Source organism: Rhodofomes roseus, assembly GCF_022264815.1.
Source record: "Rhodofomes roseus strain CIRM-BRFM 1785 chromosome Unknown C8Q71scaffold_22, whole genome shotgun sequence".
NCBI classification, from domain to species: Eukaryota; Fungi; Basidiomycota; class Agaricomycetes; order Polyporales; family Fomitopsidaceae; genus Rhodofomes; species Rhodofomes roseus.
This window is the reverse complement of record NW_025952978.1, coordinates 138,478-154,234: the sequence shown is the minus strand read 5'-3', so window position 1 is coordinate 154,234 and position 15,757 is coordinate 138,478. Positions and strand designations below refer to the sequence as shown.

Sequence of the window (15,757 nt, the reverse complement as noted above, 5' to 3'; positions counted from 1 at the left end):
GTGCATCTCTTGTGTCTGACTGCTAGTGACAGGCCCTTGGGGTTTTGCCAAGGTTTTGCTCAGACAGTGCTGGCCGACGCTGCTAAGTTATGTCTATTATTCCCCGACGCCTCGGTTCGCCTGAATGACGCTAAGCCTCGGCCTCACACCACTGCCCAGAGCCACCCCCAAGTACCGAGACCCGCCTAGAATCTGGATGGATGGGTTACGCTATGCGCTACGCTACGCTACGACTCGACCAAAACACGAAAGTATCCAATGAAAGTTTCTGGGCGCCTACGTATATATACCTGACGGCATCTGCCGCTTTCTCACTTGACTCCAGCTCCCGCACGACATTGACCACAGCGCAATGCATTCTCCCAGCGAACAGATCCTCCAGACTCCTTACTATGCTGCATATTCGTATGGCCCCCATACTGTGGGCATCGTTTTGGAGGACGATACAACCGATGGTGACCCCTACCGGAAGATTAAAGATACGCTGGACGAACGGGACGAGCACGGGAATATCAACCAGTTCGTAGTTGCGGACGCGGAGACTCGGAGGCATTGGCTGCGCAGGCTGGGCTTGATTGCTGCGAAACAAATGTTGAAGGAGGACCTCCGGAGGCAAGGGGATCGTTGTGAGTCCCGAGGGTATTCCCACTCCGTCAGCAGAGACTGACTTCATACAGTGAGGGGCCCTATCGACCAAGCGGCTATCGCGGACTTCCCAAAGGACTACGAGCTCTACCTCCACAAGACTCAGAGGGCATATGATCCGAGGAAAGACGTGTATCTCTTCGGTGCGTCCGGATGCCCTACTTAACCTTCACTGGGTCGCTCATTGCCCTACAGGCTCACGAAACGTGACAGTCTTCCGCTCGCCTGCCGAGTTCGCAGAACACCTCATTTGGCTCATGTCGGGCAGCCCACTCAAGTCCAACGGCAAACCCGATTGTGACTGCGTTTACTGTGATCCCTCGCGCACGCAGGCGGAGATCTCGTACGCGCTGGGAGTTCGGCATAAGGACCCACATGCCCCTACCACCGCACGCGGCAAGGGTGAGAAGGCCCAGGCCGCTGGGAGAGGACGTGGTCGTCGCAAGCGGTCTCCATCGCCGGCATCCATTCCTGCCAAAGACTACACGAAGTTGAACCTCTAGCCACAGTCATAGACTCCTTTCTTTGTACATCCCTATGTGTCCCCTTGCCTTCCCTGCGTCCTTGCTCTCGTCTCTTATTACTCCTATCAAGCTCATAGTGTTCGGTCACTCGTATTCAGGTTGCTCTCGCAGTTTATCATGGTTGTTTTCGACGCTTTCAGTCACACCGTCCATTCTTGTAGCATTATACATAGTGGTGTGCATATACCAGCTCCCTATTTGCTCCCTACCAATGTTTCATGGCTAGAGATCCTGTCGCCCTCGACCCCTAAAAATATTGATCGGATTACTAATTGGGTCACGGTCGCGCTACGTCACGCGGAGACGCGGTTGTGACTGCACGCGTCCGGCGTGAGTCGTCGTGACACCATGGACCGTGACTTTGACCGCTACAGCCTTGACAAAGCCACTCACCACGACCTGCACGACGGCTTGAACGCGCATCGAAAGCTGCAAAACTCTACATCTAGCTAGCGTGCACGGATCGCATCTCACTTCGCACAAATTGCCCAGCTCAATATTAACCTGGCATACCCCTACTCAACGACCACTTCATTCAAGTACTCAGTCGGCATTCAACTCGCGCCTGGTCCATGATGTCAGTGCCAACGAGCGGCATGCACGATGTGGTACTCGAAAAGGACATGTCGATCAACCAACGCGGTCTGGTAGATACCTGCTTTGAAGAGGGCCAATATGAGGCTGCCGCGGTCGTCTTGGACCAGCTTCGCTCGCCGAAGTACAAGCCCCACCCGTGAGTGAATCTCTTCCATGATCAACCCTATAGCTGACTCACAACCCCCTTCAGCTCTCACATCCGACACCTTGTCTACATCGCCCTGTATCCTCCGTCGGAGACGGAAGACTTCGACGCAGACAAGATAGGCAGCGAGCCAGCCTCGCCTAGCAAGCTCCTCTCGCGCCAGCAGAAAACCACTTTGCTCCCGGGTCGAGCAGCGAGAGATGCCGCAGTGAAGCTGCTGTTTGCCTTCGCGCAGACCAACACGCCCGGTGCGCTCTTCGCTGCCTTGCCCAGATACGCAACTGGGGATAACGGCGCCGCCAATGGAATCCAGGAAGATACGGACTCCTTCATATCGAGGCAGTCCGTGAAAGTGCGGAACGCGAAGGATTGCTGGGCTATATTGAGGGAAGGCTTCGTAAGGCCAACTGTGGAGGAGGTCCAGCCGTCGAAGCGCAAGGGCTCCAGTCGCGCGCGGCAAGTCGAGGAGCAAACTCGGACGCTGGAAGAAGAGGGTGAGGGCCAAGGACATCCGGCCCCGGTGGGTGAACATGCGTGGCCAGTTTTGGAGTGGATTGTCTGCTTGCTGGAGATAGACCAGAAGATAACTGAGGCGAGCGGTCAACGTACGGCTCCCATGTTCACCTATTATTGGCACTGTCGTTAACTTGACTGTTCTCAGCGGTATACTCACCGTTATTGGTGTCTCAGATACCACCACCGAGGTCCGCCCAGAGTGCCCGGTGGGATATTGAGAACCCATTGGATGTTATGTTTCACTGCCTGAAAGAGAGTGGCCTTCGACATAGATCACTGGGAATCCGCCTCCTTACCCTGGTTCGTCCGCTTCATTCGGGTAGAAGTTTGATTTGCTGATCGCAGGCACCTTCCCGGTTCATCTCGACAGCTTGTCAATCTCTCAGCAACGACGTTGGTCGACCTCCCTCTATTTTTGAACGCAATTGGAAGTCGGCTATTTTCACTGACTATGGACGAACTGGGCTCGCTCTTCGCCGCGCTACCATCGTCAGCGACAATGCTCCAATTCAAAGTACTGCTCTGCCGGAACTACCTTACCGACTTCGGAGCTGGATCCGGCCAAAGCAGCACCCGCCCAAAGCCCCAAGCCCGCGGGCAGCAACGCCCCGCTCCCACTCGCCGCAAACAGACCGAAGCATCACCGAATGACACTCATTCCTCAAGTGTTCCCGCAGCGAGCGCGACAAGCATCGTGCGCAGCTTTCCTACGATTCTCCCGTCCGATATCGTCTCCCTCGTCGAGAAGCCGTGCTCTGCGGACCTCAACAGCAGCGCCCAGGCCCTGCGGGTCAAACTGGAGTTGGCTCTGTCTTACGCGTTGCTTCGGCGGCAGGGCGGCCCTGATAGTGTCGCGGACACAGAGTGGCAGAGCGTCCTGCGGAGTGGCCAACTCACTGCAGCCTTCGAGGCAGCGTCCGGGCTCGTGCGAAAGACAAGAAGCAAGACCACGGCGGCAATTGACGATCGTGCGATGGAGGGCATGAAGCAGCTTCTGGCTGCAGTCAGCGTGTGCTGAGCATTGGCGCGGTGGGGCCATTGATGCCATTCCTAGGAATATTGAGTGGTAAGTTTACTCGCGCTCCCGTCGCGGGAAGAGAGGATCGGGTGGACTGATGAGCGTGCATTTCAGTTGACGCGGCGACAGGCCGGTCGGTCGGTGGTGTACTTCAAGCTTGGAGTCACCTCCATCTATCAGCGCTGACGGTGACCGTGAAATTGGAAGCGTACGCCCTCGGCAACGGTCTCACGCTGTCAGGGTTGTCTCTAGATCTCCGGCTGCATACGGCGCATTGACTCGGAGGTGTCGGTACTTCTAGCGTTCGGGTCCTCGCTCGAGTGTGAAGACGAATTTGGGAGCGGAGTGACTGGACAGGGCGCGTCGACCTTCGCCTTGCGCAGCAATTGTCACACCGGTTGTCTGTCCACTAAAGCTTTGGTCAGGACTCACTACAACGTAGATACCGAATTCATTTGACTCGTCGCTTGGTGTAGATTGAGACACCGGTACCTTGTCGGACAGCTACGCTTGAGTCTCATGATAGTCGTTAGCTTAGGACACTAGTATGTCAGAGGTGCTGCAGTAGCACTCGTCTGCCAATGCGGCAAGACGCATGCCTGCTGTTCGTAGATCATATGGGGTGCAATCAGACATGTCTTGACGTCGGATGCCGTTCAGGGGTTCTCTATTCAGCGACATGCTTGTATATTGAACATGATGGGACTTGCCACCTCGTCCAACAGGTTTAGCGAGCGCATCATCGCGATTCAATTCTGCTAAACTGTACAACAGATACGGATACAACAGCGGATTGCTTCCTTCAGTCGTTTGAACCATTTCCCTACTGAGCGGACGTGCAATGCGTGGATCTGCTCCAAGACACATATCGAGTCGTGGATTAGACATCCATTTCCGACTGCACCGCCAGGGGCGGGTTCTGTGAGTCCGTGGCCTGTCGGAACCAGTCGCGGACGCCTGAAGGCTTTGCCTCGTGGTAGATCTCCAGGGGTATGTACCCGATGTAGTGGAGGCCTCCGAAACCCCCGACATAGTAAATCGTCTAAACTCGACTTCAGTACGGGGTCCAACGACGATCGCTTGCTCAGCCACTGACCTGTGGGTCGAATCGCGCCCAGTATGCCTGCGGTGGTGCGATGGAGGTTCAGAATCGACGGTGCGCATCGCTATTGCGACGCAGACGCACCACATGAGGCTCTCTCGGCCCTGGGACCCAGCGACGAGCATCGGGATGCTTCGCAACGTAGCAGGCCTTCATCGCCTCTTCGTCAGGGATAGCGTCCACATCGGTGAAGACCGTCACGTTTCCGATTAGCGATACACGAGGACGGCTCGCGTCCGGATGCGCGTCCATGACCGAGATTGAGACCGAGCGAGTGTCCGAGTGCAGTACGTTCTGGCTCGCGCGAGAGATCGGCATGAAGAGCAGGACCAGAGAGCCATTAGCATGGCAGCTGGGTGGTAGGGACTCAGTATCGCTCGCGAATGGGTGCTGATAAGCACGTACCTAGCGTAGTACTCTTGCAAGGAAAATGGCTGGCCTGTAATAAGCAGGGATTAACAGCGTCCGTGAAGGAAGACCACCAGTGCAGAGGGGCGGCTCTCACCTGCCAAGGTTGCATGGTCATCGGGGAACATGGTAGCCATCGTCCCGATACTGGACGGCGATAGATCGACCAAAGTCCTGGCCAGTACAGCTGACTTGATCGTAAGCACGTATCATATGCACCAACATGCGGCTATCTGTACCTGCATCTTGTACAGTCTCGCGGCCAGACACGGCTCGGGTTACGCACAGCGCGGCTGCAATGAGGAATGCACGAAGGATGACCATCTTGAGGCAGCAGGATCCCAGGAGATGACGATATAGCTTGGCGGAGAATCCAGTTAGGCGGTATAATGGAAGGCGAGGACTTAGCTAAGGCCCGAGGTTGTGCGCAGGGGTCCGCAATGGTTGTCTGGTGATCCTCGTGTGTGAGACTGGAGAGCCTTCGAGTGCGGAGCTTGATTGTACGGTACCTGAGTCCAACTGCCCCAAACAATAGTCTACTAAGCAGCGAATAGAAACAGATCCACCGAATTTAGATGGAAGAGTCCAAGGGACGTAGGAGAGCCGAAATGGTAAGTGGTCACCCGCGCGGCTTGTAAGGCTGAGTAGCACAGGATAAGCTCTCGCTCGCGCAGATAGCTCTTCGACGCACAATGCTCGCCAGTGCACCGTTCGTCGGAGGCGTGACGCGTGAAGGTTCAGTCAATACTCAGACAAAGCAGTAGTCAATGACAGAGTCGTTCGATGCTGCGAGCGTCGTGGCGCCGGTAGCAGGCGGCCGTGACCGTTCCCTTTGTGGCGTTCCGTTGTGGCGGTGGCAGTGAGACTGGCTTCGTACTACCACTAACAGCAGGAATCTGGCATTCATGTCTTTAGATTGGGCTTTGCAGCTTCACACCGATGCATGACAAATTCCGCCTGACGAGGCAGCGACCGCGATGGGCATGGCCATTGTCAGGAGAGGTTGAGGAGGCGTGGGCACGGTCGGTGACGATATGCCAGGAAAACAAACGGACGTCCCATTCAGCTACCACAAGGGGCCGCTTTGCTATTGACCGATACAGGTTGACATAGCACACGACGCGACCCGTTATACCGAAGATGCATGGACAGTGTAATATACATGGCGATATCGTTCACAGCCCCGGCTTCCCAGCTCCAGCCCCGGCTCCTGTATGGGGATGAGAAGAGGAGAGCTCGCAACAAGACACAACACTCCAGCAAGTCCAAGAAGTTCCAAGAAGAGAAGGAACTGAATAAGTCGCAGTCATGACACACCTTCGCTTGAATCTTCGCTGAGACTCTCGCCACTGGGCCCCTCATAGACGTCTACGAGATCGCCGTCGTCAGCACCAGTGTTGTCTTTCCCTCTCGCTTCTTGTTTGCGGTACATCTGCGCGAGGAATTCCGGTGTACTGGCGTTCTCTATGGCTTTGTCTTCTCGTACACGGATGAAACGAGGGAACCGGAGACTCAGCCCCCTGTTAGAGTTCACGAGACCGAGGGCTGCCACGGAGACGGGGCTAATCGTGATGCTGCCCTCGACGTCAGCAACCTTCTCCGCAGTGGTCCATCGTGGGTTACACATACTCAGCACCACGAATTTCCCAGACCTCCTGCGGTTTGAAATAGACTTCTGGTTTCAGTCCTATAGGCATCACCGAGTCAACTCCGAATGGACCTGAGCGGGCACGCGATGCTGTTACCTCCCGTCTCGCACGCTGGTTCCCATAAAGGCTGTGGCGAGCACGTCTCCGAGTGCTCCGGATAGCGCTCTTTCAGACTCTAAAAGTAGAGCTTGCTTTTAGATCATAAGCACGCTGTGCAACGCGGGGCCCTTCGCACCTTGTAAAATACGTCCGTGAATCCTATTTGGGTGGTTTGCGAGCCAGAGCGGAACAGATGGTAACCATGACTCACCCGACATGCATTTGCATACAGCTACAAGCTTCCCTGCGTCGGCGTCCCATACAGCGAGCAAGATAGGACTCCACCACTGAGCTTTCCTGCCATTGCCGTGCCATGCCCCGATGGGCACAAGATCGAGGCTGTCCCCGAGGCCGGTCACGTAATCCTTTTTCAGCTTCAACCATGCGGATGTCCGTTTGTCTGAATGCACGTACATCAGCCTCGGCGCTGATATCCATCAACGATCATCCATCGACGCACCAGGCTCATATGTAGCAGGGAGGGGCTTTCGCCGGGGCCTTTCCTTCTGGCTCACTTCTTCTAGCACCTCTCCGCTGTCTAGGAGCTGCCCCAAGAAGCCAATCAGCCACCCTGATGTCTGCGCTAGCGTGTATGGAGATACTGACTTTGATCATGAGCCCCTCGCATGAGCTTGCCACCGCAGCCTGCCAGAACTCCTCGACGGTGTCACGACCGTCTTCACTTTCGCAGCTCTGGACGTGATTGAACCTTGCCGCATCTCTGCGCTCAGGGACGTATGACGGAAACCTTGTACGCAATAGCGCTCGGCGTTCGCGGAACGGTTTCTGAAGCAGGATCTGCTCCCTCTTCAGCCGAGCGCCGCAACGACGCACAAATGGGTGGCACGCACCTCGCCGTCAAGGTACATGATGTCGAAAGCATACACGCAAACTGCGACCTTCACGTCTTCGATCCTGACGTCCTTGCGCGCCCGATTTGACAACTCTTGGAAGGACTTCAGGCGTCCATCCGTAGGGTCTATCGCCACGATCTCCGAGTCCAAGATAAATGAATGCGTGGTCTTAGCCGCTTCAAACATATGCTCGATGAGCGAGATGATATCGGGGTACTACTCTTTTGACGATCAGGAAATTCATCACTCAATCAGACTGAAAGCACAGTGCTTGCCTTGTCCGTCATATCTTCGAGATGTCGGGAGAAGATCTTCACCGATATTCGTCCACTTTCCCTCCACGCGTGTATCTGGGCGCGCTGACCGTCATATTTGAACTCTGCGGTGAATGGCAAGAAGCCCAGCCTGTCGTAGATCTCGTCGAGTGAGCGCGTAGGGGACCCCAAAGTCGGTAGAAGAGGTATGCCTGTACAGCTCGTCAAAAATTTGTGTGAAACGCTTCGAACACGGAACTCACCGACCGACAGAGGGACTCGGGAGGCGAGCCCGTCCAAGCCGACATCGAGTAGTGTCTTCACGATGTCATCGTAGTTTGGATGCTGGACGTAAACTCTCTTCAGCAACCCTTCAGCCTGAGTGTATGCTGCGTTGATGCTGTCTCTCGCCGGATCTGCCACCTTCTTCTTCGAAGTGGCAGCGGACTGATCGAGCTGCGCCAGCTGTTTCGTTGTCACGTAGTACGAGGTATTGGAGTCTGCTGAAACGACGCCAGGCGGCGGTGTCAGTGCCATTGCGCGGGCGAGCGCCGTCAGGAGCGACGTCCGCACGGCGCCGACACGTAGATTTTGACATAGCGTCCGGACAAGAAAGCGGGTCTCCTCTCCTTTCGCAGCGACAAGGAGTTTCTCGACGATGCTCTGCTTCTGCTTAGCGGCTCCCTGCCCCTTCGCGCGAGCGATCTTCAAGAGGGACTCGTAGACTCCGGTAACTAGAAGAGGGGGATGGGGTATGAGTGTCCGCACATTTGACTTGGCCTCGAACGCAACATCTCCTGAGCAAATGTAATTTATTTCAATATGTTGCTACAGTAACATGTTCAGTGCCTACCCGGATCTCCCGTGGAATTGTACAGCCGCTTCAGCGCGGAGGCTGACAGACCTGAGACATGTTGGATCGCCTTGGATATAGTCGAGCCACCGAGTCCGAGCTCGAGCGGAGAATACGGGGGTGAGAGCGAATTCGACAGGAGGTAGAGCGTGGGGAGTAGGGACTGTGGATGGTGTTTCGTGATGGTCCGCAGACAGTTGGTCAACGTATTCAGTATTACAATGCGGGACCGAGTCCCCGATAGAGTAGCCAGCGTATGAGCAAGGAAAGAGTACGGCACTAGCCGGCCAGACGGCCAGATGTTGTCAAGGACCACATAAGACACAGGGTCTACGTCTAGACGTCCGTAGACTGGGTCCGCTGATGGATCCTGATGAGAACCACCTAGGACGGGAGTCGGGCAAACTGCAGCGCTTGATGCGGCCTCAGTCTGATGACCCGGGTTTTGGGGACCAGCCAGGTCGACGTTGTCCCTTGTGTTAGAGGGTCCGGCGATGGACGGTCCAGGCGCAGCAAGGGTCTCTTGGTCGCTCAGGCTGTCTACGTCTATGATTTCTACCGGAGGTCGTGGCGGTCGCTGGGTCAACTTGCGCTTCGCAGACTCCTCGAGCTCCGTCAGCTTATCAAGGTCAAGGCCATCTTCTTCCGCGAGGCTCCATGCAAAGGTGGCGTCGGAGTCATGGACAATAGGGCTAGTGCCACGAGCTGTAGATGTATGACGCCGCTGTTCATCAGCGTTCGACAGTTGAGATGTCTGCGAAGTCACGGTAGCCTTGGCTTTTCCTTTCGAGGGACTGTTGGGCAGCGTACGGGATGGTCCGGGCGAAGATGAGGACCCCCCGAAGAATTGGTCAAGACTATATTGCTGTCCGGTGACCTTGACTTTCTTCTTCGTTGGGCTGGACGACGGTGAAGCTAACGCACGTTTGGGCATAGTGTTCCAGGTGTACTTGGCTGTCGTTCTCAATATCATGGCCTAGCGCAGGCAGTGGCCGGATGGAGGTAATGCATATGAGCAATGACGAGTACTGATATGAATGTCAGAAGATGGCAAGAACCCGCCACGGTTGTTGAGGATGGACGTCAGAGCGAGCGCTGCAGATCGAAGAAGTGGACAACACCCGTGCTTCTCGGCGCTCACACCGAATATGGCAAGTGCTGTGCATGGGCGGGCGGCGCCTGTCAGTGTTCGCACTAACCACTACGCCCGGACGCTGGCCTCGAGCATCACGCTAGCGCAGCCAGAGCAAGCATTTATGCTGCACTTTGATGGTACTTCCACACTACCCGACTTCCTCTGCGGCAGAACACCGGGCCAGCCAACACGGTATTGCCAGTCAAAATGCGCTAGGCTGGCATCCCTCCTCCTCCTGACAGCGTTCCTGGCCTTAGGCTCGTCTGTCATAAATACCCCTTTCAGCATCTGCCACAGCGGCGTTTTCTCTTTCGATCTTTTCAAACATAACCCGGGGCACGGCATCAGCACGGCCATCAGCGTCTACGAAACCGTAACTCTGTCGCCATGATCATCGCACGACAAACGACCACGGCGAGCAACCACACGCGCGGTGTCCTGCATAACAAGTGTGCAATTGGACTGTGTTTCCAAACGTTGGCGCCCCGTTGCAATGACAGTGCGTTCCGCGGAGTACGTATCACATCCGCTCAATGCTCATGTGAAGCCGTTTCAACAGCGCTACGGCCATTGATGGCATGGTCCCCCGTGCCAGCACTGCTTCCGTGCAGTTGTACTAAAGGGTTTGTCTCTGGGGGTGGGGATCGTGCACCTAGAAGCATCGCGGCCGAGCAGCATGATTGCTTCCGGGAGTTGAACGGGACTGCCAAGCCGAACGCCACACCGTTCGGACGTATGTGGCGGACGACACAATGGAAATCGCACCTTCGTGCCGCAGGTCTAGCGCCTCTCCAGGTCAGACGTGACCGCCAGACAGGGGTTCACGTTACATTCCGTAAATGATGGCTGACAGCCCCATTATAGTTCGAACTGCGCTGCTAAGCAAGTGGGACTAACGCTGCGCTGAAACTGCAATCATATTCCCTTATCAAAACCCTGCGGTCGCAGTATGTCACATTGGATTTATGAGGGATGTTCAGACCCTGGCAACTGACATTTGAATATTATGCCCGGGGCTCCTTGATGACCTCGGGTTCTGGAGACTGTAGCACTGAGACGGGCGCGCGGCCGCATCGCAGAAGCCTATCCCATGGCAGCCCACATCTGCGATCCTCAGGAAGCCCCGATGCAAACGTGTCAGACGATAGAATCTTATCTGCCTAGAATGAGACCTCTTCCTTTCAGGACACCATGATTCCGTGCCAACGGAACCGCTCACTTGATGACGTCGGCTGGTATCGACAGGTGCGCGTACCTGCTCCAATTGCAAGCTATAAATCACGGATATAGTGAAGGAAGCTACAGCGAGTACGTACGGACTTGACGACACTCTGAATGTTGCAATTGTGAAATGATCTGAGTACAGGAGTGTTTTGAGCGGCCTGACCGGATCAATGTGCTTGCGCGTTCCTGGCTAGCGCACTGGCCCGCTCGAAGCGGGCAGTATGATCGGCCCTGCCCTCTACCTTTATAGCTAGATTGAGGGAAGAGTTGGATACCCGCTACTTATGTCTTCCTTTCCGGCGACCCCCACCGTAATAGAAGGGAAGCGGTAAACTAACTTGTTATGGTTGCCCGCCGTAATACACAATACACAGCATCAGTTCCGCGGTTGACGTATCATATGTTAGTTCTGCTATACTTCATTTGTGCGCATTCAGAACCCTGAACGGCCAGCGTCCGTCATACCGGTCCAAAGCCTTTGTGGCAGTGAGATCGTGCCTGACTTGCGCGCCCTGTATTTGAGTATGCAATCGAGCGGCTCCGGAACATACAAAATGTGAGTGGCATTTCGACCTTTGTCTCGATATCCCCCCTACCCGCACATCATGTCGGACCGGCGCACTCATCATTATGCCGCTCCCGCCAACGCAGCTTATAACGCCTCTCATCTGGCCAGCGGCCAATACCACCTCGCGTACGCCGATCAGTACTCTTCTCCCTCTTACTCCGCAACGTACCCGTCCGGTAGGCCACATAGCGTCGTAGGAGCCCCGTACGACCAGTCCGCCGCGCAAGCCCACGCGATGTCCAGCCACTCCAACTACCAGCTGGCCGATCCGCAACTGAACTACACATACTCCACGCGACCCGACCGACCACTCTCGATGTCGATGCATCACCCGTCCGGGTATCACGCGGAGAGTCCGCACGGGATGTCGGCGCACTCACCTAGTCGCCCTCGCTCGGCGCATCCTTACGGGGTCCCTTCATCGTCGCCTCCGCATTCGCCCTCCGTCCCGACGCATGCGGCCGGGGTGTACCCGAGTCATGCGGCCTACGCACAGCAGATCAATATGTCGCAGTATCCGGCGTCGCCGCAGAGGCCCTTCTCGTGCGACATGTGTGCGTTGTCCTTCAATAGGCAGCACGACCTGAAGAGGCATCGAGATACGCACACTGGCGAGAAGCCATTCGTGTGCAACGGGGGGTGCGGGAAGACGTTCACGAGGAAGGACGCGTTAAAGCGTCACCAGGTACGTCCCGAGAGAAGTCGCATCCGAATCGCGTTCGCTGATGACTCCGCAGCTCGTCAAAAGATGTGGGATCGACGAAGACACCGCCTGAGCAAGCACTCTATTGTAACCTGTTATCATATCTGTGAGTACGCGACGCTTGACGGTGATGCAGGCGACTTACATCGTGATAGATTTACATCATTTGCCCTTCATTGCGCCGATACATTACGAGAACCGGCTCATCTCAACTGTACTAACCTCAGTCTGGATTGGACCTATGAAAGCGACCTGTAATCCGTACACACGACCACTACCGTAGCACTCGGTCGCCCACCGCACGTCTGCAATTACAGGGTATCTTAGAATTTGGGCGGATCGCTGACTTGTATATACTGTATCACTTACCTCCTGTATCTAGCACCCTACAATCTCACTCCGTTTTACTGGGAGCCTCGATCTCCCTCTCCAGAACCCAAGCATCGTGAGGGACGATCTTCTTGTAGTAACCCTTGTAAACGCTCTTCTCTTCGAACCCATGTCGCTCGTAGAACTTTTTAGCCCCGTCGTTGGAGACTTGGACATGAAGGTGAATGTCGCTGATTTTTGGTTTTGTGTTGTTCGCCGCAGCTTTGAGGACATGTTGCAGTGCATACGACCCGAGGCCTCTGGAGCGATACGGCTGAATGACGAGGTCAGCCAGAGTCGACAGGCAGGGACACGCCACTCACAGCCAGTACGCCCATTGTCATCAGGTACAATCTCGTCTTGTCCTCCACCGTCTCCATCCTACAGCAAATTGTGCCTACGGGGATGTCATTGTAGTAGACTGTGCCGATGGTGTGAGCAGCACTTCTCAGACAAGTCGCAACGACGCACTGAGTTTGCAGAACTCCTCCGCCTCCGGTAGCAAGACATCCTGATAGAACTTCTCGCTGTACTTGATCGGAAACAGGACCGAGTTCAGCTTCCGTACCGTCCCTGGAGAGAGTCAGGATGCAGCGCAAGAGGAAGATGATGTATTATACCGAGATTATTGGGAGTCAAGGAGGCGAGCGACACCCGGGATAGAGACCGTTGGTTAGGCGAAGACATAGAAACCGTGGGAACCGCTGGCCTTCCTGGCTTGCGGCCTTCTCGCAGCCTGGCAGCAGCAGCAGCCTTCCTCGCCGCGTGCGTACTCTAGGCCGTATCTCTCGACTCAATCGCCCCTTCGCATTCGAGAAGCTGAAGAACGTTCTATCCCCGTGCGATGCAACTTGATCTTCGCGATCGCAACTCTATTCGAACGTGACCCCGGGTTGTGGTTGCGTAAAGTACCACTGCCGGAAGTACCGCCTTTCGAGGTCTCATTCGAACGTCGTCTGTGTTCCGTGTCCTCTTTCTGCAATCGCGGCTATGAGACATAATACTTGGATGCTTGTCTAAGTCGCGAAATTGCCGTATTGGGCGAGTGGCCCACGGTCCGAGCACGGACGACCAAGGCGCACAGGTACTTTGGTGAGTTATTAACTTGCATCAAATTTGCGCGATCCTCACGCATGACCGATTGTCCCGTAGAGACGTCCAGATGCAGGCTCTCCAGGTAGACTGCCATCTCCGATACTATATGTTTCGACAACGAGTGCGATGCCAGAGCCGTCAGAATATGGACGCTCGCCTTACACGTCCTTAGTAAAGCTCCATCGCCTCAGCTCCGTTCGCACTAATTCTTGCTTAGTGTAGAATGGATCTCTGAATGGCAGCCTGTCACCGAGAGAGGCCGAACCGGAGCCTACGTCGGCCCAGGTGTCCAAGTGGTCTACATGCGACACTTGCTCCTGTCAGCATCACAAACCCTCCGCTCGACCTCCCCGTCTCCGACAGTCACCCGGAGCGTGGTTACCTTGCGCTGGTGACTATCCAGCGTTTCATTACGTGCCGGCGCGATCATTTGCCCCGTAAGCCGGCGCGTGTTCTGGAGTGACATCACTGTTATGTTCATGCAAGCACCAGGATATGTGGCCAACCGTTTGGGACTGATGGTGCGTCGTGGTCTGAATCTGATGCATGTGGGTCAGCTAACGGAGCCGCTGTTGACAACCATCGCGAAGGCATTCCTGCGCCCAAGGTTAGCAGCGACTTGGGTCAATTCTACTACCTACTTAGCATACACCTGTACAGAGGCGGAGTTCCGCCCAGGTTCAATCATACAGGCTCTGAGTCTGTTTTGCTGTGATACACTCAGGCGGCATGACCCCGTACGGGCTGCAATCGTGTTGCTACCTTCTCCACTGGATGAAGGCCAGCATACCGCGTTCACGGTTCATGCCGCTTGCCCATCTTTCACTCTATCTCTATGCCGGGCAAGAGCGGTGATCCACTCTGTGCCGTAAGGCCCGAGGAAATGACCATCCGCAGCTCCCACCTTTGATTAGTCTGGAAGGCGGTGCATTTGCAAACTTTCAGTGCTCTTGAAAACTTCCTGCCATAATGATACCATTCATCTGTGCTAGGCCGACCGGGGAAAACGCGGTCCGCTGGTCGATTACCTCCGCAGTCTACCATAAAGCCCGACGACGGGGCTATTCGTTACACCCTCCTGGGCTGCAGGTGCCAATACGTGCGTACGGGACCCTTGCGCATTCAGTCGCTTTGGCAGTTACATCTGCATCATTAATTGCATTCTCTGGGTTCGAGGATGCTTCCATGCCTTATGCTCGCGCTTTGTCACCGATCTACTGACGGCTTCCCAGCGATCGCCACACCCCGATGCAGTTTGAAGGACAGTGGTGAGTACGCCCAAACATAGACATCCGAGCAATGGCTAACATGCACCTTGCAGCCCTTATCCCGTTCAACGAGCCGCCGAACGTCCAATACGTTGCTAGCTGCCTCCACGATAACCCGCAACGAGAGCTACGCCGGCCCTGGCTGGCGTCCGCTTTTTGCCTAAAGCTTGCGCTGGAGCGTTTACATGACAGAGGCGTCTTACTCGACATTCAATCTCAGCGACCCCAGCGATTGTGACGACGACCTGGCTGGTCTTCTGGCGCCGCAAGCATCACGAACCACAGTGCATGTCTTCACACGACGACCGAGCCGACGTTGGACGGAGCCCTGCAGCGTCTACTCGATGACGCGGACGCCTGTTCGCTGTGGTGTTTACGTGAAGCCCTGAAGAGGAAGTCCCCGCCCCTCGAAAGTTAGTACATAGGGGAGATTGACAGGTACACATCCGGATTTGGTTGGACCAGTCGGGACCAGTCCACGGTCCACGGCGGTCAATGTGATTCTGGAGGCGCAGGTACGCTTCTGAGCCGATACGTCTCGCTCCGCTGTTGACGCAGATCGTTTGCAGCAGCAAGGAGTTTCTTGACCTCTCGAACGTATGCATATCGAGGGCTCCCGCTGAAGTCGCGATCTCTGCCGCTCATACGACGGTAAGGTGGATGCGAAGTGCATCGCGATGCGCTAGTGAACTAATTCTAGTTCACAGGAACACCGATTCGCATACCGCAAT

The 15,757-nt window shown here is 55.5% G+C and overlaps 6 protein-coding genes across 6 annotated transcripts; 3 read left to right on the top strand and 3 right to left on the bottom strand.

The window, feature by feature from the left end:
• The first annotated feature begins 271 nt into the window (after positions 1-271).
• Positions 272-1,443, top strand: C8Q71DRAFT_265888 (uncharacterized protein). Its single transcript, XM_047917397.1, has 3 exons — positions 272-626; positions 678-788; positions 841-1,443. The coding sequence occupies exons 1-3, from the start codon at positions 353-355 to the stop codon at positions 1,146-1,148; spliced, it is 693 nt and encodes a 230-aa protein (XP_047775217.1). The 5' UTR covers positions 272-352; the 3' UTR covers positions 1,149-1,443.
• Positions 1,444-1,524: 81 nt separating this feature from the next.
• On the top strand, positions 1,525-3,717 carry C8Q71DRAFT_265782 (uncharacterized protein). Its single transcript, XM_047917395.1, has 5 exons — positions 1,525-1,902; positions 1,957-2,516; positions 2,573-2,727; positions 2,798-3,493; positions 3,560-3,717. Exons 1-4 carry the CDS (start codon positions 1,742-1,744, stop codon positions 3,443-3,445), a joined length of 1,524 nt encoding a protein of 507 aa, XP_047775216.1. The 5' UTR covers positions 1,525-1,741; the 3' UTR covers positions 3,446-3,493; positions 3,560-3,717.
• Positions 3,718-4,104: 387 nt separating this feature from the next.
• Positions 4,105-5,487, bottom strand: C8Q71DRAFT_777830 (pyridoxamine 5'-phosphate oxidase-domain-containing protein). The gene is made up of 6 exons (XM_047924740.1): positions 5,195-5,487; positions 5,053-5,142; positions 4,953-4,986; positions 4,632-4,899; positions 4,542-4,568; positions 4,105-4,487 (listed from the first exon to the last, which is right to left on the bottom strand). The coding sequence occupies exons 1-6, from the start codon at positions 5,277-5,279 to the stop codon at positions 4,326-4,328; spliced, it is 666 nt and encodes a 221-aa protein (XP_047775215.1). The 5' UTR covers positions 5,280-5,487; the 3' UTR covers positions 4,105-4,325.
• Positions 5,488-5,804: 317 nt separating this feature from the next.
• C8Q71DRAFT_777822 (uncharacterized protein) lies at positions 5,805-9,770 on the bottom strand. The gene is made up of 11 exons (XM_047924739.1): positions 8,665-9,770; positions 8,075-8,608; positions 7,833-8,023; positions 7,555-7,773; positions 7,310-7,501; positions 7,164-7,248; positions 6,915-7,103; positions 6,840-6,862; positions 6,701-6,779; positions 6,585-6,642; positions 5,805-6,529 (listed from the first exon to the last, which is right to left on the bottom strand). The coding sequence occupies exons 1-11, from the start codon at positions 9,635-9,637 to the stop codon at positions 6,262-6,264; spliced, it is 2,811 nt and encodes a 936-aa protein (XP_047775214.1). The 5' UTR covers positions 9,638-9,770; the 3' UTR covers positions 5,805-6,261.
• A 2,350-nt stretch (positions 9,771-12,120) lies between these two features.
• C8Q71DRAFT_677487 (uncharacterized protein) lies at positions 12,121-12,276 on the top strand (the record flags this gene model as incomplete). Its single annotated transcript, XM_047919721.1, has 1 exon — positions 12,121-12,276. A coding segment is annotated over one exon (156 nt), but the record flags the coding sequence as incomplete, so codon positions are not given.
• Positions 12,277-12,688: 412 nt separating this feature from the next.
• Positions 12,689-13,350, bottom strand: C8Q71DRAFT_714340 (acyl-CoA N-acyltransferase; the record flags this gene model as incomplete). The annotated part of the gene is made up of 4 exons (XM_047920961.1): positions 12,689-12,937; positions 12,987-13,084; positions 13,135-13,236; positions 13,284-13,350. 4 exons carry the CDS (start codon positions 13,348-13,350, stop codon positions 12,689-12,691), a joined length of 516 nt encoding a protein of 171 aa, XP_047775212.1.
• Positions 13,351-15,757: the final 2,407 nt, after the last annotated feature.